This window comes from Fundulus heteroclitus, unplaced genomic scaffold (assembly GCF_011125445.2).
Source record: "Fundulus heteroclitus isolate FHET01 unplaced genomic scaffold, MU-UCD_Fhet_4.1 scaffold_45, whole genome shotgun sequence".
NCBI lineage: Eukaryota > Metazoa > Chordata > Actinopteri > Cyprinodontiformes > Fundulidae > Fundulus > Fundulus heteroclitus.
In genome coordinates this window covers 405,846-431,364 of record NW_023396868.1, presented here as the reverse complement: position 1 = coordinate 431,364, position 25,519 = coordinate 405,846, and the positions used below count along the sequence as shown (strand labels likewise).

Below are 25,519 nucleotides of genomic sequence, written 5' to 3'. Positions count from 1 at the left end.
CAAGTCTTCTTCCCCTATCCGTTACGAAATAAACACAGAAAAAATTACGTCTCTACCATTTACGGTTCCGGAGAAATCGTGTGTTGTTCGAGGCAAAGTTCTCCATTATAATCCAATGGGACTTATTGTGACCAAAGTGTCTGCACTTCAGCCGCTGCAGGTGTGTCAGTGAGTTTCCATGACGACGGAACTCTGAGGGCCAGAGCTAGACGCTCCATTGAGATACAATGGCAACTTTCATCGCTCACTGCAGTGGCTGTGATTAATGTAGAAATCTGAAATTCGCACAGTCACTTCCTCTTAACATTTTAAAATTTCCATGTGACTTTCAGCCATGTGTCAGTTTTCGGTGCCATTTTGGATCAAACCACTTATGTTTCCAATAATGCATGCCCATATATGGCGCTACAGTGTAGCACAGATGGAAAGTGCAAGCTTTGCATGCAAGAGGTCGTGGGATCGATTCCCGGTATGGAAACCTTGGAGTTTTGTATTATAATCCTCACAGTGTGAATATCAAAACATGTGTGCTGATCCCATGAAGTATTTTTTGTACCACCCGCCATTTTGAGTTACCATGGCAACGTTATAAATGACGTTTTTTCTCCCTATTTGAGGCACATCCCAGTACAGGATTTGGACCAAACTGACAGAGTACACTCACCCAGTGATACCATACACAACCATCTTAGCGGCTAACGGTTAGCATGTTGCTAACCGGAATTAGCTCTAGGAAGCCTGTACAAACTTCTGCTTGACAGATTTGGTGAATTTTAGGATTTTCTCCCTTTTTAGGCACTTCTCAGTACAGGATTTCAACCAAACTAACAGAGTAACATCACCCGGTGATACTGAACACAGCCATGCTAGCGGCTAACCGTTAGCATGTTGCTAACGGAAATAGCTTTAGGAAGGTCCTACCAACTGCTGCTTAGCCAGAGTTCTTCTGCCTTTACAGACAGAGAGGGCTGTAGCTGTCAGTGAGTCTCCATGACAACGCTGCTAGCAAGAGGCTCCTAGGAGGTCCATTGACTTAACATGGCACCTTTCAACGGCCGCTGCGAGGGCTGTGAAGACCGTAGGAAGCTGAAAATCGCAGTGTTACTTCCTGTTGCTATTTCTGACTGTACGGTACGCACCAAGTGGCAGGCGCCTTGCTAAATTTCTTCAGAAATTTTTCTAGTTATTCTTTATTATTATTCCGTCACGGCTAATGCGGCCCGAACCGTAGCGTGCACTCCCACAATATAGGTATCAAAACCTGCGGCTCGATTACGAAATGTGTGCTACTACTTTTATTGGGGTTTCGAGTTACCATGGCAACAAAATTAGCGAAAACCCCCCCCAAAAAACCCCATAGGAATGAATGGAGTCGGGTAGAAAGAAAGCCTCAAAAAGGCCTCCAAATGACCAATTTCAACGCTGTACTGTGTCGTCATGCTTTCACCTACGAACACCGTTTAACTTCCAGGTTGTAGATATATCTGTGACCTACTCAGAAGTGAAAACGGGATGTGGATATCTTTTGTCGTCTCTTCACAGTTACTCCTCAAAGCTCATGTCCAAAAATCAGCGAAATCATCGTTTACAATGAAAGTCAATGACGGAATTCTCCAACCGCTAGAGTGGCCCACTCTAGCTTTTTTAAAAATTTCAAAACTCCCAACAACTTGACCTTACTCGCTCAATTTTCACTCTACGTAGACAAATTATACATCAAAACGTAGGTATTTTTGTCAGGATTCGGGAAATGTAATCCTCATTGGTGTGGCATTTATAGACTTTTCGCAAATCACCTCAGACCGACACAAACCCGAAACCTCCCCCATTCATTTCCTATGGAGCGGTTTTGAAAAATGACGTCTAAAAATCCAAAACATCACATGTTTTCGCATCGTCGCTACTCCTAAACTGTTTTATGTACAGACATGAGACTTTCACACATGAATGTCCCAACCCTTCTGGCACTCACAAAAAAGGAATTTTGTGGATAACTGTTACGGTTTTTCCACAGGAACAATTTGTTCGGGAGTAGCGAATGTGCAAAATCCAGAAATCGCTTTGGAGCTGCATTTTCCCACATCATCCACTTTTTTACATCGTCGCTGTGCCTACACCGATTTTTGTAAAAATATGAAAATGAGCTACATGGTCATCAAAAGCCTGCTGATACTCAGAGTGAAAGAATTATTTTGATATCTCTTATACTTTTTTAGCCAGAGCGATTTGTTCGGGATCATTTTCAGAGGATTTCTGAAATTTCATAAAAATGTCCTTTAGATCATAATTTTTTACGCCTTTATTAAACTTTTTCCAGCAAAAACCGATAGCAAGTCTTCTTCCCCTATCCTTTACGAAATAAACACAGAAAAAATTACGTCTCTACCATTTACGGTTCCGGAGAAATCGTGCGTTGTTCGAGGCAAAGTTCTCCATTATAATCCGATAGGCAGACTTGGACACCAAGTGTCTGCACTTTTTTAGACTGGCCCGCTGCAGCTGTGTCAGTGAGTTTCCATGACGACGGAACTCTGAGGGCCAGTGGGAGACGTTCCATTGAGATAGAATGGCAACTTTCGACTGCTCAGCTGCAGCGGCTGTGATTAATGTAGAAATCTGAAATTCGCACAGTCACTTCCTCTTAACATTTTTAAATTTCTTAAGTGACTTTTAGCCATGTGTCAGTTTTACTGTGCCCATTTTGGATTGTCACATGCTTTCCTATTGGGTCCTTTGCTTCCAACAGGACCTGGCATGATAACCAGACACAACCCAGTTGGCCAATACAGAACCACCCACATGTGAGAAATGGTGCTACCACTGACCATTTTGGTCAAATGTTGAGTTCTGGGCCCAGATGTGGTGAGGCTGAGTTGCTAAAGGAGGCCAATCTGACCCATGAACTTTGGTCACGTTTGGTGACATTAAGTATTGGCACCCCTATTTGAGGCACTTCCCAGTACAGGATTTGGACCAAACTGACAGAGTACAATCACCCAGTGATACTGAACACAACCATGCTAGCAGCTAACGGTTAGCATGTTGCTAACCGGAAGTAGCTCTAGGAAGCTTGTACAAACTTCTGCTTGACTGATTTGTTGAATTTTAGGATTCTCTCCCTTTTTAGGCACTTCTCAGTACAGGATTTCAACCAAACTAACAGAGTAACATCACCCGGTGATACTGAACACAGCCATGCTAGCGGCTAATGGTTAGAATTTTGCTAACCGGAAGTAGCTTTAGGAGGCTCCTAGGAGGCCCATTGACTTTACATGGCACCTTTCAAGGGCCGCTGCGAGGGCTGTGAATACCTTAGGACCCTGAAATTCGCAGTGTTACTTCCTGTTAGTATTTTTGACGGTACGCACCACGAGGCAGGCGCCTTGCTAAATTTTTTCAGAAATTTTTCTAGTTTTATATGCTGCTGTCGTCCTAGGGAGTCATTTCCAATTTATTCCAGCAAGTATTGAGTTAATAAAGCAACACACGTCAGTCAGATAAACACAAAACAAATAAATCATAACCAGCGGTATTATGCACACTACTTTTTGAATTACGCACTAACTCTGTAAACAGGCCACAAAGGGAAGCTTAAAAGTATAATGTTCTCGCCTCATGCGATCTTAAAACGTACTTTTGAACAACAACAGCAGCAGAAAAGGGGATTTTTAACTTACCTCTGTGAGCTCTGTTTGCGCTGTCTCGAATCAAGCTGCGGATGCTGTGCATTCTGGGCAAGCGGTCAGTCTGAAGAACGCAGAAGTCTTCTCTGATGCATGCTCGATAAAGAGGGCGGGCGAGAACAACATCCGGGGAATTCGGCGCGTTCTCGGTTTGGCGTTCTCGGCAATTGGAACAGTGCTCGGGCTGAGGCTGATGACGTGTCACGAGCACACAAGAACGCTCAAGAACGCATATTGAGAAACGGCCCCTGTCACTCCTCTTCTCCAGTCACTTCCCTGTTCCTGATATGCTCCACCCATGTCAGTAATTAGTCTTCACTCCTGTTCACCTGCTCACTCCCCTATATAGTCCTGTCACAAACCTCTGCAATCTGCCAGATCAATTCGAGCCACTTGGTGAGTCTTATCCAGCATTGTATTTCTGATAGCCCTGTTGATACCGACCCGATTGCCTTTTTGATTCTGAGCCAGCCTGATCCCTGAACCTGATTTTCTTTCCCTGTATGATTGCTTACCTGTTTCTCTGACCTGGACCTGCCTTGGGATATTTTGAGTTTTGCCTTGTCCTTGTCTGTACTTTTGCCTGTTTTGAACTGCTTTTCGTGTACCGGACTTTGGACTGCCTTTTTGACCATTGAGCCTTGCCTGTCCCTGTTTGGTATTAAAATACAGTTTTTTGCTTAAAACCTCACTCTTGTCTGGCTGAATACTGGGTCCATCTGTCTCTGGTTCCTGACACATTTTCAACTCTCACTGTAATAAAGAACAGATACAAGGCCTTGTCTACAAGTGGAACATGATCTTAGAGTTTGTCATCATCCGTCCGAGAACACAGAAAATGTGTGGGGAGAGACAGGCTCATTTTTCTCACTAATTTTCAAGAGGTTATTGATGTCACTGGCATAACTGGCTTGACTGTGTGTAACAAAGCCTAAAGCAGATATTCATAAGAATGTTCTTTGGTTTTCTGCCAATAGTTTGAATAAGATGTTTATGGTGTTAAAATTTAACCAATTAAAAGAGTCTTTAATCTGATAAATGAACCAAATAGGGTTCACTGGAATTTATTTTTGTCTTCTCACATCTTATTTTTTTGGAAGCTTTTGTTAAAGAATTGACCTGGCTGTGGTCACCCCTGGACGTGGTCATGGTCATGCAGACATGTCCTATCTGACAAGTTTTCCCCTAATCAGTCATTTTGTCCAATCCAAGAATGTCAGGTTCTAGCCTCCAGAGTCAGTTTACTTGTAATATCCATGGTAACCGATAATGCAGTCCAGTCTCTGTGGTCACATAATCTCTAACACTTTAAAATGTTATTTTTGAAGAAAACATCCTTGGAAAATATAACTTGAATATATTTCTTCTGTATTTAAAGCATTGAAATCTTTATTTTTATGTATTTTTTTGAGCCTATTCTTGAATCCGATGTTGCTTTTTGTTTCTTTACATGAAGAAAATTACATCATAATAACAAATAATATACGTAACTCTTAATTTTAACAAAAAAATAAACATTTATTAACAAATCAAAGAAAACATTAACAATGGATGGCAAATGGAGGGAGCAGCAAATCTCTAATATTAGGTGTATTTATATATTTTAAAAAACACATAATTCCTCCTGTGTTTAACAGTACAAAAGGATGTTAAAAAAAGGTATTAGCATGATGAATCTAAAGGGGTCATTGGAAAAATGTTACAGCTGCTAAGGGGTCCTACCAATAGCTAGAGAGGGTTGTACTGAAGGACAGCACTGAAGCACTGATCATAGCAGCCCAGGAGCAGGCCTTGAGCACCAGAGCAATAGAGGCCCAGATCTACCATACCACGTAAGACCCCAGGTGCAGGCTATGCAAAGAAGCCTCAGAAACCATCCAGCATCTCACAGCAGGGTGAAAGATACTAGCAGGGAAGGAATACATGGACGCAATAACCAAGTGGCTGTTATAGTGTACAGAAACATCTGTTCAGAATACCAACTGGAGACACCCAGGTCAAAATGGGAGGCACCTCCCAAGGTGGTGGATAAATGACAGAGCTTAGATCCTGTGGGACTTCCAGATACAAACAGACAAAATAGTAATGGCCAACCAACATCATCAATGAGTACCAGAGGACAGCCGTTGTGATCGATGTGGCCATCCCAAGTGATGGAAGCATCAGGAAAAAAGAACATGAGAAACAGAAGAAAAAATAAGAATGCAGGGAGGAGATAGAAAGAGCCTTGAGGGTTTAGACAATAGTCCCTGGTCTTTGGAGCATTCAGGGTAGTAACTCCCACTCTGGAAATGTGGTTCCAACAGATACCTGGAGAAACATCAGGCATCTCAGTCCAAAAGAGTACAATCTTAGGAACAGCTAAGATACTAAGGAGAATCATCAAGCTCCCAGGCCTCTGGTTGCTCACTACGCATCTGCATCCTTCTTTGTGCTTAGTATATAGCTTTGGATGCTGGATTTTGGGTGGAATCCACCATGCATTACGAGTAGCTTTGGTGTTTTAACATCAGTGGTCTGGATTTCCCCCTTTGGCCAACTTATTACCCCAGCAGGGTATCTGGTGACTAGCAAGGTATAACTGTTGATTTTCCAGACCTTGTTTTTGTCATTGAACTGACTTCTCAGAACTTGCCTCACTCGTTGCAGGTACTTGGCTGTTGCTGCTTTCCTGGTGGCCTCTTAATTTTTGCTTGTGGTATTCCAAGGTACTTATAGCTGTAATTTCAACACCGTTGAATATCTATGTAAAAATGGGAAACAGTTGTTCTCTGCAGATTTTCAGGCAGGATGGTGACACACTGTTGGGGCTAGGAGCCTTCCTGATCATCATACAGTTGTTGGACAGTGGAATTGCTGGCATTCCATCCACCCCCATTCTCTTCAGCAGAAGAGCAGAAGCTTTATTGCTTATGTCCAGTGAGAGCTGTAAAAATGTATGTGGAAACCCCCGAGCAAAGTTAGAAAAAGAATGTTGGGTTACATAATGTAATCCCTGATTCTTTGATAACAGAGTGAGGTGTTTCACAGACACATCCCTTCTTGCATGGGCATGAAAAGAAACCTGCCTAGAATGAGTTGAGGGGGGTAGGTTGGCCGTGATAATGGTTGGTGGGTGGAGCCATGGACACGGCATGTCACAGACAGACATGATGTCATTGGAGCTTCCGTAGTTGGTCATAACGTGGCAATTCCCATAGTGAAACACCTATCTCTGGTTCTGTTATCAAAGAACCAGAGATTATGTTAAGTAACCCAATGAATTGCCATTAACCAGGGTTTGTGGTTGTTGTATGTGGATTCTTTTTCCAAGATGGCGGCACAGGTTAATTTTGTTTGTATTTGTGTTCTTATTCATGTTATCACCACTGCAAGCTCTAATACAATACAGGAGAGAGGAGCTGTTGGAACTGCGACACAACCCGGGAGTTCACAAACCGTACCGACTGTGGAATTCGGACTTTATTCTTCCCGACCTGCAATGGACAACAGAAGCTCCACTGTATCCGCTCTGGAAACCAAGGAAACGGGGTAAGAGAAGAAGGAGATGGCGAGGCTGTCGGGCAGGCCTGCTGACTCGGCTAAAAACTAGCCCCTACAGACCATCACCTCCGAGCCTCACTCTGGCCAGCAAACTTGACGAGATCCGGTTAAGAATCGCTGCACGTAAGATGGACGACTGTGTAGTGATTTTCACAGAATTGTGGTTAGATGGCAACATCTCCGATGAAGCGGTGACCAGCCGATTGAACGACAACCTCGAAGAAAAGCATAGGAGGAGGTCTAGCAATATACATCCACAACATCTGGTGCACTTCGGCAAAAGTTAGCTGAACCTTCCACTCACCTGACCTGGAATACCTTGCAGTTAAGTGCAGACCATTTAAACTGTCCAGTGTGCTCAGCTCTGTGATAATCACTGCAATGTACGTGCAGCCAAGACCTGACTAAACTAGCTCTTGAGGAACTTTACTGCTTTGTTACTGGTCAAATGAACATTAATAAAGAAGCAGCTATGATAAGTGCTGGGGGCTGTGCTCCCCAAATTCCATAAATACATTAAGTTCCCGACATGAGACAATAATACATTACATCAAGTTTACTGTAACATCCCAAGCTGCTGCAGCCCCACAATTTGGTTCATCAGATCACATCTCTGTGGACCTGATTCCTGCCTACAAGCCACTGATCTGCAGAACCAGAACCAGACCGGCGATAAAAACCATTCAGGTTTGGTCAGAAGAGGTCTGGTCAGCTCTACAGGACTGTTTTGGAAACACTGACTTAGAAAGGCAAGGCAAATTTATTTATATAGCACAATTCAGTACAAAGACAATGCAAAGTGCTTTACATGATTAAAATCTAGCAAAATAAAACAGAATTAAAGCAAGTAGGAATAAAATGAATATAGAAAAAAAGAACAAAAAAGTGGTGATTCAGTTAACTAGAACAGTTGAAGGCAATCCTAAACAAATGTGTTTTTAATCTTGATTTAAAGGAACTCAGGCTTTCCGCACCTTTACAATTTTCTGGAAGTTTGCTCCAGATAAGTGGAGCATAGGACCTAAATGCTGCTTCTCCTTGTTTAGTTCTGGTTCTAGGTATGCAGAGTAGGCTGGAGCCAGAAGACCTTAATGGTCTGGATGGTTGATACACTGATAACAAGTCTGTGATGTTTTTAGGTGCTAAGCCATTCAGGGATTTATAGACTAACAGAAGGATTTTAAAGTCTATTCTCTGAGATACAGGGAGCCAGTATAAGGACTTTAGAACTGGGGTGATGTGGTCTACTTTCTTAGTCTTAGTGAGGACACGGGCAGCAGCGTTCGGGATCAGCTGCAGCTGTCTGATCCACTTTTTAGGCAGGCCTGTGAAAACACCGTTGCAGTAATCACTTCTACTAAATATAAATGCATGAATTTGTTTTTCCAGATCCTGCTGAGACATTAGTCCTTTAATCCTAGAAATGTTCTTCAGGTGTTAGAAAGCCGACCTTGTAACTGTCTTTAGATGCTTTTGGAGGTTCAGGTCCGAGTCCATCACTACACCCAGATTTCGGGCCTGATTAGTGGTTTCTAGCTGAAGTGACTGAAGCTGTGTGCTAACTTTTGATCTCTTCTCTATTGGTCCAAAAATTATTACTTCTGTTTTGTTTTTATTCAACTGAAGAAAATTTTGGCACATCCACGTATCGATTTCTTCTAGGCATTTACTCAGTGCTTGAGCTGGTTCATAGTCATCTGATGACATGGTGATGTAGAGCTGTGTGTCATCTGCATAGTTCTGGTAGCTGATGTTGTTGTTTCTTATTATCTGAGCAAGAGGGAGCATGTAGATATTGAATAGGAGGGGACCCAGGATGGACCCTTGGGGAACCCCACATGTGTAATTTTTGTAATCTCTGATGTAAAGTTACCTACTGACACAAAAAGGTCCCTGTCCTTTAAGTAGGATTTAAACCAATGGAGAGCTGTACCAGAGAGGCCGACCCAGTTCTCCAGGCGCTCTAACAGAATGGAGTATTCAACAGTATCAAATGCTGCACTGAGGTCCAATAGAACCAGCACGGTGGTTCTTCCACAGTCTGTATTTATATGGATGTCATTAAACACCTTGATAAGGGCGGTCTCTGTACTGTGGTGAGCACGAAAGCCAGACTGGAAAACGTCAAAGCGGCTGGTCGTAGTTAAGAAGGTGTTTAAAAAAGAAAGCTACACATCCTGTGCTTTCCTATATCCACTTCTGTACTGATGCTGTCCTACCCACAAAGACAACCAGAGTGTTTCTCAACCAGAAACTATGGGTTGCTCACTAGGCCTCTGCAGCTCGGTGTGGTCCCTGCAGAAGGCCCGAGGTGCAGCGTTCAGATCTGGAGACAGACAGGCCTACAGCAGGGCTAGAAGCAAAGACATCCAGAAGGTCAATCAAATGTATGAGCAGCACATGGAGGATCCCTTCAGCAGCAATAATTCAAGAGACATATGGAGAGGCATCAGAAACATCACAGACTACTGAGCAATGACCCGGCTCTCCCTGACACATTAAATCAGATTCAGACATACTTTAATAATGCCAGAGGGAAATTACTTTTGTTACATGCTCCAGATATACACACAAACAGCTTCTTTGCACACTTTGAGTTTCCAAGCTGCAGGGAGCCTGAACTTCTTCCCCAGTCAGTCACCATCAGCCTCTCGTCCTGCAGCTCCACCAAGTGACCTCTTGCCTGAAAAAGGTCAACACCATCAAGGCTGCAGGTCCAGACATGTTGTCAGCTCGGATGCTTAAATTGTGTGCGGACCAGCTAGCAGGGGTCTTTCTGTACATCTTCAACCTCACTTGGTTCCTGTCTGTCTGGAATCTTCCGTTATCATGTCTGTCCCCAAGGAACCAATCATCACCTGCCTCAATGATTATCGTCCCATCACTCTGACCCCTGTCTTCATGAAGAGCTTCAAGAAGATCCTCCTAAAGTAAATCAAGGACACCATCCCTGCTGGCCAGGACAGCCTGCAGTTTGCCTACAGGGAGAATTGCTCCACAGAGTACTCGTTAGCACTGCACTCAGCTCTGACTCATCTGCAGCAGCCCAACACGCTTGTCAAGGACTTCAGCTCAGGATTCAACACCATGCTCCCAGACATGCTGGCTCTGAAGTTCCACAAGATGGGATCAGTGACTGGATCAGTGACTTCCTCCCCAACAGACCCCAGGTGGTGAGGATAGGGAAACACACATCTGCTCCACTGATCCTCAACACAGGAACGCTGCAGGGCTGTGTCCTTAGCCCAGCCCTCTTCACCCTTTTCATCCATGACTATTCTGCTTTCCACCTCACAAACACAGTGGTGAAGTTTGCGGACGACACACCTGTTGTGGGTCTCATCTCCAACAATGATGAGTCCCACTATAGGCATGAGGTCAGCAATCTCACACAACGGTGCTTCAGGAACAACCTGATCCTGAACACCAGTGAGACCAACGAGGTAATAATAGACTACATGAGGTCCAGGAGGACTGAACACGCTCCTCTCTACATACAGGGGGAGGTGGTGGAGCGCGTGGACAGCATTAGGTTTCTGGGCATTCACATCTCCTCCGACCTCTGTTGGACTGCCAACACCTTACATCTGGTGAAGAAGGCCCAACAACGGACCTAGCACAGATGGTGAGAACAGTGCAGGGGATTGTGGGATGCCGTCTGCAGGATCTAAACTAAATTTATGCAGAATGAATCCATAGAAGGGTCAGACACATCTCCACTGATCCCACCCACCCAGGCAATGCGCTGTCTGCCCCTCTCCCATCAGGTACATTTTTCGAAGCCTCAAGATCAAAATAAATAAGCTTAGAAACAACTTCTTCCCAAGAGCTGTTAGGACGATCGCCCCCTGATGGGAGACAGCAGTCCAGCACTTAAAAATCGCCTCACTGTTGCTAGCCCATCATATGTTACAACCACCTTAATATTACTGCCTACTTGCACACTATCGTCTCAGAATATCTGGGTACACATTGCTGTGGACAAATCATTAGGTCATCATTGTTCAAAGGACACCCTACTACCTCATTATCTGTTATTGGTAACTCTCCTGAACATTAAAAAAAATAGGAACATTTGTTTATTGCCTGTTTGTTTGTCAGGTTTTGCTTCATTATGTATAATGTCAACCGGAGTGGCCAAAGAGAAATTTTACTGCGACAACATGCGGTTGTTGTAAAATATTCTTGATTCTTCTTTATTCTTGATTTATTGGTCTACTTTTTCACACACTTAACAACAGGTCCAGCAGTTGTCAATTCTTGCAAGTATGTGGGGCTCAGATCAGGCCAGTTGACAGCTTTCCCAGGACCCCCACCCCCCATGACACATACAAATTAGTGCTGTCAGTTAAACGCGTTATTAACTGCGTTAACGCAAACCCATTTTACCGCCGACAATTTTTTTGTCGCCGTTAATCGCGCGTCGCGTCAAAACACACACACTGTTCCCTAATGTTTTTTCCCCCGCCACGCTCTCCGGACTGTGTTTCTTTTACCCTCGGCGCTTTCCGTAGTTTCAAGAGTGCTAGAAAACTGTAGCAAAACACACCCGCCCCGAAGGGTTTCTTTTACCCTCGGACACATGCGACTTTGGACTTCTTTTTTCTAAAAGCGCTTCTAAATTTTATGAGTCATGGGTTTTTTTGGGCAGGTTTCTGAAAGTGAAATCGCTTATTTGGGCTCTAAAATAAGTGACGAAACAGCGGTTATTATGAGACCTGCCTGCACTGCCCACACTTTGTATCCAGCTGAACTATCCCTCCGCCATAGGAGCCGACGGTAGTAAAGGCAGAGAGAGCAACTCTGCACGTATTTTCTGCAGTTTACGGTGCAATAACCGGTGATAACTGCTGAAAGTAGATTACATGGTGCAGATCACCATTTTATCAGACATTGGTTCTGAAGATGAGCTTTTACACGTTGATAAAATTGCAGAAACCCAACCCATAAACCGTACTTTAATGCTTATTATTTTGTTTTCTCTGTATTTGACAAACTAAGGCTGAATCACGTTGCCAAACGAAGGACCTGGAGTTACTAAACAGTTGCTAAACAGTCTCTTTCAGGGTACTAAGCTCCTGCCCAGTTGTAAGCAAAGTGTAAGACTGGAATGACCTGTATTGTTGTTGGTGTGAAAGCTCAGAATTAGATGTGAGAGAGAGAGAGAGAGTGAAGAAATGAACAAAACTTATGACTTTATTGAAATGTACAATTTTTATTAATTTATATGTTTATGCATAATACCATATCTAGCTTTGTTTAAGAGGCAAAAAAAATATATCGATATGAAAACAGGTATTTATTTACAAATTTATTTACACATTGTGTAAACATCAGGGTGTCATGATTAGTCATTTAGCCATTATAGTCCAGAGCTTAACATTTGGCACCAGGATGTTTTCATTCCAATTCTGAAAAGTGCTTGAAAAATAACATAAAAATATGTTTTGTACAAGCATGTATTTTATTAGTGTCATTTATTGCAAAATTGCACATTAAAATGCCCAAACAGGCTATTACACTTTCAGAAATAAAAGCATAAAATATGCGATTAATTGCGATTAATCTCGAGTTAGCTATCGACATTATGCGATTAATCGCGATTAAAATTTTTAATCGTTTGACAGCACTAATACAAATACATTGTCTGTGTTCTTGGTTTCTTTCCTGCTCTGGAAACTTTTTCAAGCCTGTTGTGGAAGGTGTAGTAAGTCAAATACTTTGGGAATTCCTGCCTGCTGCATCGGCAGAATAACTAATTTCATAATATAGGATTGTTAACATTAAGTGGGTGATTGGTCTCTAATCCATTTTGCTCAGACTCTCCAACCAGGCAGCCAGCTCCTCTATCTGGAATGTGACTTTTATTTATGGTGGTCATGGGGGTAAGTTTGGGTCTACCATTAGGGGGTTAAGCTCTCTGAATTTTTTTTTAATTAAGATAAGATAAGATAGTCTTTATTGATCTCACAATGGAGAAATTCACTCGTCACATCGGCTCATACAAGAAGGTGCAGAGTAGGGAAGGTGCATTCAGTTATATTCAGTGAATCTTCATATCTACAATGGATCGAAACAATACCAAAAAAAATACAAAAAAGGAAATAGGAATGTAAATGTCTCATTTACATTCTTAGTGGTCTATATATATATATATATATATATATATATATATATATATATATATATATATATATATATATATATTAGGGCTGGGCAAGTTAACGCGTTAATTCATTAGACTATTAACGGCGATATTTATTTTATCGCGCATTAACGCATGTTGCTCACATGCTTTCAGTCAGTGTCAGTCAGCAGGCGCGCTGACTGCAGCGCGCTGTCACGGCAGCACTCTCCCGCTCCCCCTCCCCTCTCGTACATGGCTCAGCGGCGTCAGCCAATCAGCACGCAGGCTCAGCCTGGCCCGCCCACTCAGCTCTCACACAAACTTAACAAACAAACAGCTGAGAGAGACCGCAGCAGCAAAAAAACATGAACAGGGGAAGTAGCACCGTTTGGCTTTATTTTAATACCGTAAATGAAATCAAGCTGTATGTTTTGTAAAAAGCCGGTTCATTTTAGTGGAAACACAACAAATTTATCTAAGTACGTGAAAAAACATGAAAACGTCGAGCCCCAGAAACGGAGAGAGGAGACGAAACTTCTCTCACTGCCCCGACAGACCCACAGACGTCTCTGACTGAGGCGTTTCAGTCCTCCATGGAACATCCAGGTAGATCAGTGGATGGATGGATGGATGGATGGATGTTACTGGAGCCCACACATAACATGTAATTAAGACCTTGAAAGAACCCAGTACATATATTAAAAAGTGTTATTTAAGATAACATTAGCTAATCCTTTTTTTATCCCACGACGGGGAAATTTATAGGATTAAAGCAACAGGCAGGTGCACACAACACAGACAAAATTACATAAGGATTGAAATATATAAGAGGTGGATTAGCGAAAAAACACTGAACATAACATTATTATTATTATTATTATTATTATTATTTAATTGTAATAATAAAATAAAAACCACAAAACCCAAAAGGTCAACAGTTTCATGATAGATCAAGCTTAGGGACTGGCTAATATACAGCAGGTCAAAAAAGGCCATATTTTGGCTGCAGTGCTTGCTGTTCTCTTATGAAGAAAAGATCAACTAGTGCACTAAATTCAATAGATGGGTTGAAAATATCCAGTATAAAATAAGTGCTACAAATGTTACAACACTTTTGTTCATATGGCAGCAGAACATTAAAATAAAAGTGCTCTTTACACTACTTTTGAATTCATTCTTGGAGTTTGTAAATACAATGCGATTAATCGCGATTAATCGCGATTAATCAGGGCGATTAATCGCGATTAAATATTTTAATCGTTGCCCAGCCCTAATATATATATATATATTTATTTATATATATATATATATATATATAAACATATCTATATACTTAAATATATACATATATCTATGCGCCTACTTACATACGCACCTACGCGTATGTACGTGCATATACATTGTATACATTTGTACATACATACATACATACATACATGTGGGCTGACTTATGTTCAGGTGGTGATAGCAGCAGGAGTCACTACATCAGGATTATTGCACGGGTTGTAGGACAATGTATTAAATAGATTATTGCACTTTGGTTATTGCACATTAATTATTACAGTTATGGTCACAGTTGCAGTTACAGTGCAGCATTGTAAAATCTAATAGCAGCAGGAATGAATGACCTGCGGTAGCGCTCCTTTTTACAGACAGGATATCTAAGTCTTGCACTGAAGGAGCTGCTCAGCTCCTCTACAGTCTGGTGCAGGGGGTGGAAGGTGTTGTCCATGATGGATGTGAACTTGGACAACACCCTCCTCTCAGCTACTTCCTCCACTGAGTCCAGAGTGCAGCCCAGGACAGAAGTGGCCTTCCTCACCAGCTTGTTCAGTCTCTTTCTGTCCCGCTCTGCACTGCCAGGAGCACAGCAGACAACAGCGTAGAGGAGGGCTGAGGCTACCACAGAGTCATAGAAAGTTTTTAGCAGAGGCCGGCTCACTCCAAAGGACCTCAGCCTCCTCAGGAGGTGTAGCCGGCTCTGGTCCTTCTTATACAGGGCGTCGGTGTTATGTGTCCAGTCCAGCTTATTGTTGACGTGAACACCCAGGTATTTGAAACTCTCCACAGTTTCTATGTCCTGCCCCTGGATGTTCACAGGTGAGTGAGGTGGGGGTCTTCGCCTGAAGTCAATCACCATCTCCTTGGTCTTACTGGTGTTTAAGCACAGATGGTTCTTCTCACACCAGTCCACAAAGTCCATGATGACCGACCGGTACTCCAGCTCGTTCCCCTCAGACACACAGCCCACAATGGCCGAGTCATCAGAGAACTTCTGAAGGTGGCAGCTGTCCGTGTTGTAGGTGAAGTCCGAGGTGTAAAGGGTGAAGAGAAACGGAGATAGAACGGTGCCCTGGGGGGCCCCGGTGCTGCAAAGTGCCACCTCTGACTGACAGCCGTGCAGCCGCACGTACTGAGGGCGGTTAGTGAGGTAGTCCATGGTCCAGTCAGCTAGGTGTTTGTCCACCCCAGCGTCCTCCAGCTTCCCCCTCAGTAGCACCGGTCTGATGGTGTTGAAAGCACTGGAGAAGTCAAAGAACATGACTCTCACAGCGCTCCCAGTGGTCTCCAGGTGGGTTAGCGCCCGCTGCAGCAGGTAGATGATGGCATCCTCTACTCCGATGTTGGGCTGGTAGGCAAACTGCAGCGGGTCCAGGGTGGGGCTCACCACGGTGCGCAGGTGTGCTAGGATGAGGCGCTCCATGGTCTTCATCAGGTGGGAGGTCAGGGAGACTGGTCTGAAGTCGGCCGGTTCCCTGGCGTGCGGTGTTTTGGGAACCGGTACCACACAGGAGGTCTTCCACAGGGTGGGCACCACCCCCAGGCTGAGGCTCAGGTTGTAGATGTAGCTGAGGACCTCACAGAGCTCATCTGCACAGGTCCTCAGTTGCCTGGGGGGGATGCCGTCCGGTCCTGAGGCTTTCCTTTGTTTCAGCCTCGTCAGCTGTCCTCTCACCTGCATTGGTGTGACTGTGAGGGGGGAGGAAGGTAGGGCTGAAGGTGTGGATGGGTCAGTCGTTGATCGGAGTGGCGGTGGGGGGGATGGTAGGTCTCTGGAGCGCTGGTGGTTGGAGACATGTGGAGAGTTGAGGGCAAGGAGGGGGCCAGTGTGGGGGGAGTCGAACCGAGTGAAGAATGTGTTCAACTCATCTGCAGACTTGGTGTCTCCGTCTGCAGCCCTGCTGGTCCTCTGCCCGAAGCCGGAGATGTTCTTCAGACCTCTCCACACATCCCTGACGTTGTTCTGTGCCAGCTGCTCCTCCATCTTCTTCCCATAATCCTTCTTTGCTGCCCTGATCTTCCACTGGAGCTCCCGCTGGACTCTACGCTGCTCCTCTCTGTCCCCTGAGTAGAAAGCCCTCTTCTTCTGGTTCAGGAGGACTTTCAGCTCAGGGGTCACCCAGCGGGGGTTGTTTGGAAAGCATCATAGCCGTCGTGTTGGCACAATGCTCTCCACACAGAAGTTGCAATCATTTCAATATAAGGTTTGCTTTTAATTTTATTTGTAATATTAAACCAAAATGACTCAATTTTCCAGGTGTATTTATTTATATGGTGATTTGATTGGTAAAAATTACAACTCATAAGTCAATAACTCCAGCTATAAGTAAGTAGACTAGAGCGGACTAAAGCTATAAGTTTTTCCATGGATAATTTATAGGTCTGTCATCTATTTCACCTTGTTCTCTGTCTCCCTCTCTTTGGTCACCTACTTTTGTTCTTTACTTTTCTCTCTCTCTCTCTCTTTCTTTCTCTCTCTCTCTCTCTCTCTCTCTCTCTCATGAATTTTGTCTGAACAAGTTTTGTTATTAATTATATTTTATTACCATTACTATATTTTACAAAGGTAGACACGCTATAATCTAAACTGTTTTGGTGAAAATAGATTTTACTTTCTCTTTCCACTGTCAAAGAGCTTGTGTTGGTAAGTTTAACTTAAAACTTGTTACAGTTAGTATTTTATTTTGTCCACAGCTACTTGAAACTGCATTAATGACTGAGTTCTAATTTATATTTGCAGGTGCCCTTTCATGACTCATTGAATGAACAAGAGTAAAACCAGGACCTATTGGGGAAGTACAAACTATTGGAACATGGACCTTAGACTGAAAGGACCATCACCTCTCTACAAGGCGGTGGTCCTTCATTTGCTGCTTCTGAGCTGGTGGTTTCTGCCTTCTGGCACAGTCAGTAAGTATTAAGAGTGAATACCCAGTATTGAGATCACCTTGTATGTTTAAAGTTTTTCTGTTATCAGAGAAAATTACATAAATACAATAGGGTCTTTCAGAGTCCCTAAGTCCAAGAAAGTCCCAGGACCTGACTTGTTTCACCCTTCTGCCTAAAAATCTGTGCTAACCAACTGGCACCAGTCTTCACTCAGATCTTCAACAAGTCTCTGGAACTGTGTGAAGATCCTTCTTGATTCAAATGCCCCGTCCTGCTCAAAAACAGGAACTGCTGGTCATCTTTTACGCTGCCATCATTCCGTTTGTCCTGTGTTCATCTATCACTGTGTGGTTTGGCCCATCTACAAAACAAAACAGGTCAAAACTGCAACAAGCAATTAGGTCCCTGGACAAGATCATCTGTGACGTCACAGCCTGATCAAATTAAATAAGTACATTGCACTAACACAACTCACCACCTTCCTTTCCTTGAATAAAAAAACTAACAAAAAAGAGGATAGCACTTTATAGATAAGGCACTGTCCTCTATCCTGCACAGATAAGCAGGTACAGATGATGGACGGATGGATGACAGATGTATACCCAGTCTCTGTATACGGTGAGATGTAGAACCAAAGTCAAATTCCTTGACACAATCACACACAGTCACAAGCAAATAATTTTTTTCTGATTATGATGTAAAAAGGCTGGAATCATTGGTTTACCACTTCTAGAACACTTTGCCAGAAGCAAATTCAGACCTGCTGGAGGTTGCGGTGGGGCATTTCAACATTCGCAGCATGTCCTTGTGTCAAATGTGTAACGCAACTAGTTGCGCAAATTTATAGTTGGCTAATATGTGTAATTTTGCTGTCACTGACATCTTTAACTCATTTGTACTTTTGACTGGAACCTTACCCAATGCTCTGCCTTCATATGGCTTCTAATAAGGAGTATACATGTACAAGGAAAGTAACCACCTTAGGTGCCTGGTTCGTTTTCTGAGAATGGGGTGTGGGGTTCTGGTTGGCTGGCTCATTTAAATTATGTTGGTCCATCTCTGAATGGATGGGTTTAGGGGTCGTCGTAGCTGGGGTTGGGCTATGGGCCAGAGTTGCCCAAGTTAGGGCAGTGTTCGTCCCTGGACTTAGCTTGTGGCTCAGGCGGTCTGCTCTCCTCCATCCTGGTGAAGGGAATTACCTCCTGGGTCCAGGGGCCCGTTATTCGTACGTTGCTTAAAACATCTGAGATCAAATGACATATCCAAGATGATTTCATCGGCTAATTGGGTTCTTCGAACACACCTGTTGTTTATGATTAGTATGGCTGGATTGAGTTATCTGAGATAACTGCGCGTTCATGCGTTTGTTTAAAAGGGGAAATGTATCGATAGTAGAAACAATGATCAGCAACGCTGCTATTGGCTGTTCAGCATGGCCAAAGAACACCCACAGTTTTTCTCTCAAGCAGAACACGAGCTTTTAATGGAAGGTTATGCTGAATTTGAGTAATTAATTAAAACAACAGGGAACACCTCAAAGTCTGTTAAAGCCAGGAGAGAGGGCCGTAAATACTGTCCATGGTAGATGTTTCTATCACTTTCTACAGTATGAACTTTTGCATTTTAATAATTTCATATTTACTTTGATCTTTTATATCAGAGCCTCCACGGGACCCACTAGAACATGGGGACAAGTAAAAGTGAAATACAAGAATATTCTACAAAATGGTAGCCTTATTTATTATACTTTATTTTAAAAAGGCACTTGTTATGTCAAGAGATCCAAATTCCGGTGTCATTCCTTAGACACTGGAAGTAAAGGACACGTGCAAACTGGGAATTTTAATAAAAAAAAAATTTTATCTATGAAAAATAAAGTTCTTTCTCATCTCATAAAAAGAAAAAAGAAAACAAAAAGATTCAGCAATTAGAAGAAAAACTTAAGTTACTAGAATCCTCTCAAGAAGAAGGAAAGTTAGGTAAAATCTGTGAAGTAAAATTAGAACTAAACCACTATATTGAAAAGCAAAATAGATTTCTAATACAAAGACTCCGAATAGAAAATTTTGAACATGGCAATAAGTCAGGAAGCTTCCTAGCTAATCAGCTTAAAATAAATAAGGAGAAAACTACTATATTTGCAGTTACTGATTCAACTGGTAATACAGTAAGTGAACCGGAGTGTATAAATAATACCTTCCGCGATTTCTACAAATCTTTATACACACCACAGATAAATCCATCAGAGAAGGATATCAAGCAATTTCTGGATAAAATTACACTTCCTAAATTATCAGATAACCAAAGAATGACACGGGATTCCCCGCTGACAACAGCTGAAACCCAGGAAGTTCTTAAAAGCATGCCTAATAAAAAGGCTCCAGGTCCAGATGGATTCCCTACTGAGTTTTACAAAGAGTTCTGGAATATTCTAGCCCCAACGTTCCACAGAATGTTGCAGGAAATACAGGAAAAAGGCAGATTTCCAGCAAATATGAATTCTGCCACCATCAGCCTTCTGCTCAAGCCAGACAAAGATCCTGTGTTGCCCACCAGTTATCGTCCCATATCCTTAATTAATGTGGATATTAAGATAATCTGTAAAGCTTTTGCAAAAAGATTAGACAAAGTAACTCCTCTCATAATACATCCAGATCAAACTGGTTTCATCAGAGGAAGGCAGTCATCTACAAATACACGCCGATGACTTAATTTAATTGATTATTCCTACAGTAAAAATATTAAAACCAATATATTGTCTTTAGACGCAGAAAAAAGCATTTGATAGAGTAAACTGGAAATTTTTATTCGCTACTCTTCATAAATTCTGTTTTGGCAATTTATTCATAAATTGGTTAAAAATTGTAAGCAATTCTCCAACAGCCTGTGTCAGGACAAATAATCAAATATCTTCCAGTTTTTGTCTACAGAGGGGCACCAGGCAAGGATGCCCTCTTTCTCCATCACTTTTTGCCATCTTTATAGAACCTCCAGCAGCAACAATCAGACAAACAAAAGCTGTAAAAGGTATAAAATGCATGAAAATAGAGCATTAGTCTGTACGCGGATGATGTATTACTTTATCTCTAGCATTCAAATAATTCTCTTTTACAAGTAATTAGAATACTAGAATCTTTCTCTAAAGTATCAGATTACTCTTTAAACTGGTCTAAAACTACGGTACTGTCAATTGCTCTCTCGAAAACTCCCTAGATTTACAAATGCAATCAGGAAATATTAAATATTTAGGTATTACTGTGCCTAAATTAACAGATTTACTTAAACTTAACCACACCCCACTTTTAAACAGGATTGAAGAGGACCTTGAAAGATGGAAATCACTTCCAATCTCACTTATGGGTAGGGTAGCTTCAATAAAAATGATGGTCCTACCTAGAATTAATTATTTATTTTCAATGATCCCCAATAAACCATCATCTGACTGGTTTAAATCTCTAGACTCTACCATTTCTAAATTTCTTTGGAAAGATAAACCCCCACGTATTAGCTTAAAGACAATACAGAAGACTAAAGACAGGGGAGGATTAGATCTGCCTAACTTCCATAACTATTACTTAGCAAATAGGCTACAATACATCTCTAAATGGATAAAAAATAGTCTTTTAGATGAGCCTTGGTTAGATATAGAACAGGAAATGTGCAATAATATCATGATTTCAGATCTGCCGTTTATTAGCTCAAATATAAAACGGCATACATGCTTCAAACATATCAACATTAGATTTACTCTGACAGCATGGTGGGAGTTCCTTAAAATGACAAAGTCATCCCTTATCCCATGCAGTCGTACACCTATCTGGAATAACCCTGATATCCTACAAAATAATAAAATGATAAACTTTACATACTGGAATAATAAAGGTATTAAATATCTGGAACATCTACTTGACGGAACCGAGTTCATCAATTTTGCTAAACTAAATATGCAATATGGCATTAGTAAAAATAAATTCTTGGAATATGAACAACTTAAATCTATAATTAGAAATAAATAAAGGCATATTAATGGTGGTTTACAAATCCCATCTAACATATTAGAGTTCCTAGATTTAACCCCCCCCAAACTACTGTCTAAATCATACAGGACACTGACTAAAATAGATGATTCGATATCTCTTCCTATTATGAAATGGGAAAAGGATTTATCAGGCAGGCACCTTTAAACAAAATTTCTGGGCTCAGATATGTCTAAGAACTTTCAAATTGACTAGAAACACCAACTTACAACTAAAACAATACAAAATCCTTCACAGAGTACACTACATAGGACAAAGATTATTCAAGATGGGTTTGGCACAATCTAATATCTGTCCACACTGCATAGGCAATCATCCTGATAATTATTTTCATGCGTTATGGTTATGCACACCAGTTCAGAGGTTCTGGACACAGATATGTAAGGACTTATCAAAGTGCTTGAGCTGTAAAATTACACCTTCCCCATCAGTTTGCTTGCTCGGTAATTTTGAGGAAAGTTCTCTGAAAAAAGAAATAGTTTACATGGTTTTCACTGCATTATGTATCGCAAAGAAAACTTTCCTCATGAATTGGAAAAGTAAATAAAATCTCAGTATCAATCAGTATAAAGATCTTTTGTTGGATCATATTAATCTAGAGACAGCATCTGCTTCCACATCTGATTGGTCTCTTTGGGCTCCTCTGATCAACACCATCACTTAGTGGAATAGGGGGCGGTGGGTTGCTTCCTGCAGGGCGCAGTGGCTGGATGGAGGGGTTCCTGGGGCTCTGGGGGCGCTTGGAGTAGGGCGCCTGGTGGATCTGACTCCAGGGTCTGTTGCCCCCATCTGGGAAGGGCTTGGGAGGCCGACGGGCGGCCTACAGCAGCCGCTTGCGGCGCTCTTGGGGAGCTGCGTGGTGACGGACGTGGGTTACTGACCTGGTAGCTGTGCTGCTGCTGGGTGGGGCCGGGGTGGGTCTGGGTTTCTGGGGTCCCTGGGGTGCGCCGCCCTCGGGTGGGGGCCCCGGCGGGGCCCCGGGGGTTCCAGTTCCGGGGGGTGTGCCGCTTTTGGTGTGGGCCGGCGCCCGGGTGTCCGCCCCTGCACGGGGCCTCTGGTGCGCTGGGGGCCTCAGGGCCTGTTGAGCTGGTAGGGGGCATGGTCATTAACATCTCAGGGCAGATGCTCTTCTCCTTCATTGGATAGGCACTCTGCTAGTGGGGGGAGGGGGAAGGAGGTGGAGTAGGGACCTACCCAGCCCGGATGTCTACTGTCGAATGTATGGTGAGTTGTTTGAACGTTAGTGTTGGGGAGGGATTAAATCTACGGGTGTGTGTGTGGGGGGGGTGGACGTTCGATTGCGGCAAGGAGTCTGGGGCCTGGAGGAGGTGCGGGCCACTGTGTCCGGGGTCTTGGCGGGGGGCTACAATGGGTAGTCAGCGGCTTGCCAGGTCTGGGGCTGACGCCTCCGCTCCCCCGAGGAGGGGCGGAGGGCAGGGGTGGCTAGGGTAAGGTGGGGGAGGGAGGGGGTTTCTAAGGTATTTAGGGGGAGGGGGGGCTCTGGCTGGGTGGCTCGTACGGGTCGTGTTGGCCCGCCCTCTTTGGGGGGCCCGGTCCGGGGGGCGTCTGGTCCGGGGGTCGGGCACAAGCAGTCGTATAGTCGATTTGGGGTGACCCCCCCCTCTGGTCAGTGTTGGATGCGAGTGTTATGTGGGAATGTGTGTACAGCGTCTTTTTTTTTTTTTTTAATCTGTGTGGGGTTAGTGGGGCACAAGGGAGGGATGGTGTGAATGAGTTTTCCCTTTTTTTTCCAGGTATGGGTGTGGTCCGCTCCCTCTCCCAAGAACATCTTAAGTCTCCGCTAGGTGAGGGGCGCTAGTGAGCACCTGATGGAGTAGACACGTTTTTCCCGAGCTCCTCTCCATGTTATAGAATAACTCGGTATTTAATTCAAAATTCACCAGTTTACCCGACCTCTTGTTAATTTAACCTTAGACTAAAATTGAGGAGATGCGAAAAACGAAGACTGAGCGTGGAAAACAGCAGGATAAGAGCCCTATCGAGACTAGAACGCCTGCATCGCTGGGGTTATCGCTAGCACCAGAACGTGCCATGGCAGATTTCGAGACTAGCAAGGACGCTAACGCGGAGTCGAGCAGCATTCTTCTGGCAATAGAAAGTATGAACAAGATGATGACTGATCGATTTGACTCATTGGAGGCAACGCTAGCATCTACTCAAGCGTCATTGGTGAGTCTGGGAAACCATATGGCAGAAATTGAAGAAGCTAACTCCAACTACGACCACCGCCTCTCACAGGTTGAACAAGTCTGCGTGAAAATGCGGGCGGAAAACCAAGCACTCTGTTCAAAAGTAATTGACCTGGAGGCTCGCTCTAGGCGTCAGAATATAAAAATGGTTGGCCTGCCCGAAAAGATCGAGAAAAGAAGCCCTGTTGAATTTCTGGAGAAGTTTTTCCCCGAACTGCTAGGTGCTGGCAATTTTTCCAGCCCTGTTGTTGTGGATCATGCACACCGTCTAGGGCGACTATCTTCGGAGGAAAAAGCACGACCGTGGGTGATGATAGTCCGGATTCATCACTTCCAAATCAAGGAGAAAATACTACAGCTTTCTCGTCAACAATTCCCCCCGAAATATAACGAGGCGGCGATCCATTTCTTCCCCGATTTGCCAGTGGAGGTGATTAAACAGCGCCAGGCTTTTGAAGATGTCCGAAAGAAGTTTAAGGAGGCAGGCGTAAGGGTCGGCTTCATCTACCCAGCTCGACTCCGGGTCACTCTGGGGAACTCGGAGCAAGTATTTTCTTCACTACAAGAAGCCGAGGTGTTTGCAGGGACTTTGTCTTGAACACGGCAGGCGCTTGGGATGGCGTATATTATCTGGTATGTGACTTTGTTTTCTGCCATTACGCTGGTCGGGATATTCTTATGACCGTGGTTTAAATTTACTTGTGTTTTTTTTTTTTTTTTTTTTTTGCATATTTGGAGAGAGAGGGCTCTTTTTGTTAGCTTAGTTAAACCAGTCTTTCCTATGGTCCGGCAGCCTCTATGCCTGTTTGAGGGGAGCGTGTTCTCACTTTGTTTGGGAAAGTGGGACGGGGGGAGGGAGGGTAAGTTCTTAGTTGTGTGTTCTTTATTTTTCTGTTTTCCTCTGTGCTGCTATCAGTGTTGTTTAAGGGCGTCACATTTTTGCATTACTGTACTTAGATATGCATCCTAGACTTTCTTCAAGAGGTGGTGGCATTACTTTTACTAGTTGGAATGTCCGTGGATTGGGACATGCCATTAAGAGGGCAAAAGTCTTCTCTCATTTAAAGTCCTTAGCGGCAGACATTATATTCTTACAGGAAATTCATATTAAGCCCACAAGAGCAAACTTGCTTAAGTGCAGCTGGGTAAATCAAATTTTTCAGTCTACATTCTCCAGTAAAGCTAGAGGAGTGGCTATTATGATTAGCAAGACTATTCCATTCAGGCATATTTCCACCGTGTGCGATCCTGATGGCAGATACATTCTGGTGACAGGCCACATTTACTCATATCATGTCACACTTTTAAACATATATGGTCCCAATTTTGATGACCCAAATTTTTTCATTAAGGTCTTTAACTTACTGCCCACTCTCTCAGACACACATGTGATTATAGGTGGTGACTTGAATTGTGTGCTTGACAATTTTTTGGATAGATCAGCCCAAACAAACCAGTTGCCCTCTGCTGCCTCCACAACCTTGAATAATTTAATGTTATCCACACATCTAGTTGATATATGGAGGCTTCAGCACCCCACACATAGGGATTATTCCTTTTTCTCACAGAGACACACATCTTTTTCTAGAATCGATTATTTTTTGCTTGACTCCAATTTGATATCAAGTGTAATCTCCACCACACATCATAATATTTTAATTTCTGATCACTCTCCCATATCACTGGTACTTGACCTCAACCATAAGAAACAGCAATATACTTGGCGGTTCCAACCCTCACTTCTCTCCG

At 43.2% G+C, this 25,519-nt stretch overlaps 1 protein-coding gene across 1 annotated transcript in view; it reads left to right on the top strand.

Annotated features, from left to right (window-relative positions):
* LOC105921789 (receptor-type tyrosine-protein phosphatase S) overlaps positions 1-25,519 on the top strand; it is a 368,492-nt gene that overhangs the window by 60,519 nt on the left and 282,454 nt on the right. The window contains 1 exon segment of the mRNA XM_036131703.1: positions 17,375-17,544. Coding sequence (XP_035987596.1) covers positions 17,397-17,544 — 148 coding nt within the window. The 5' untranslated portion in view covers positions 17,375-17,396.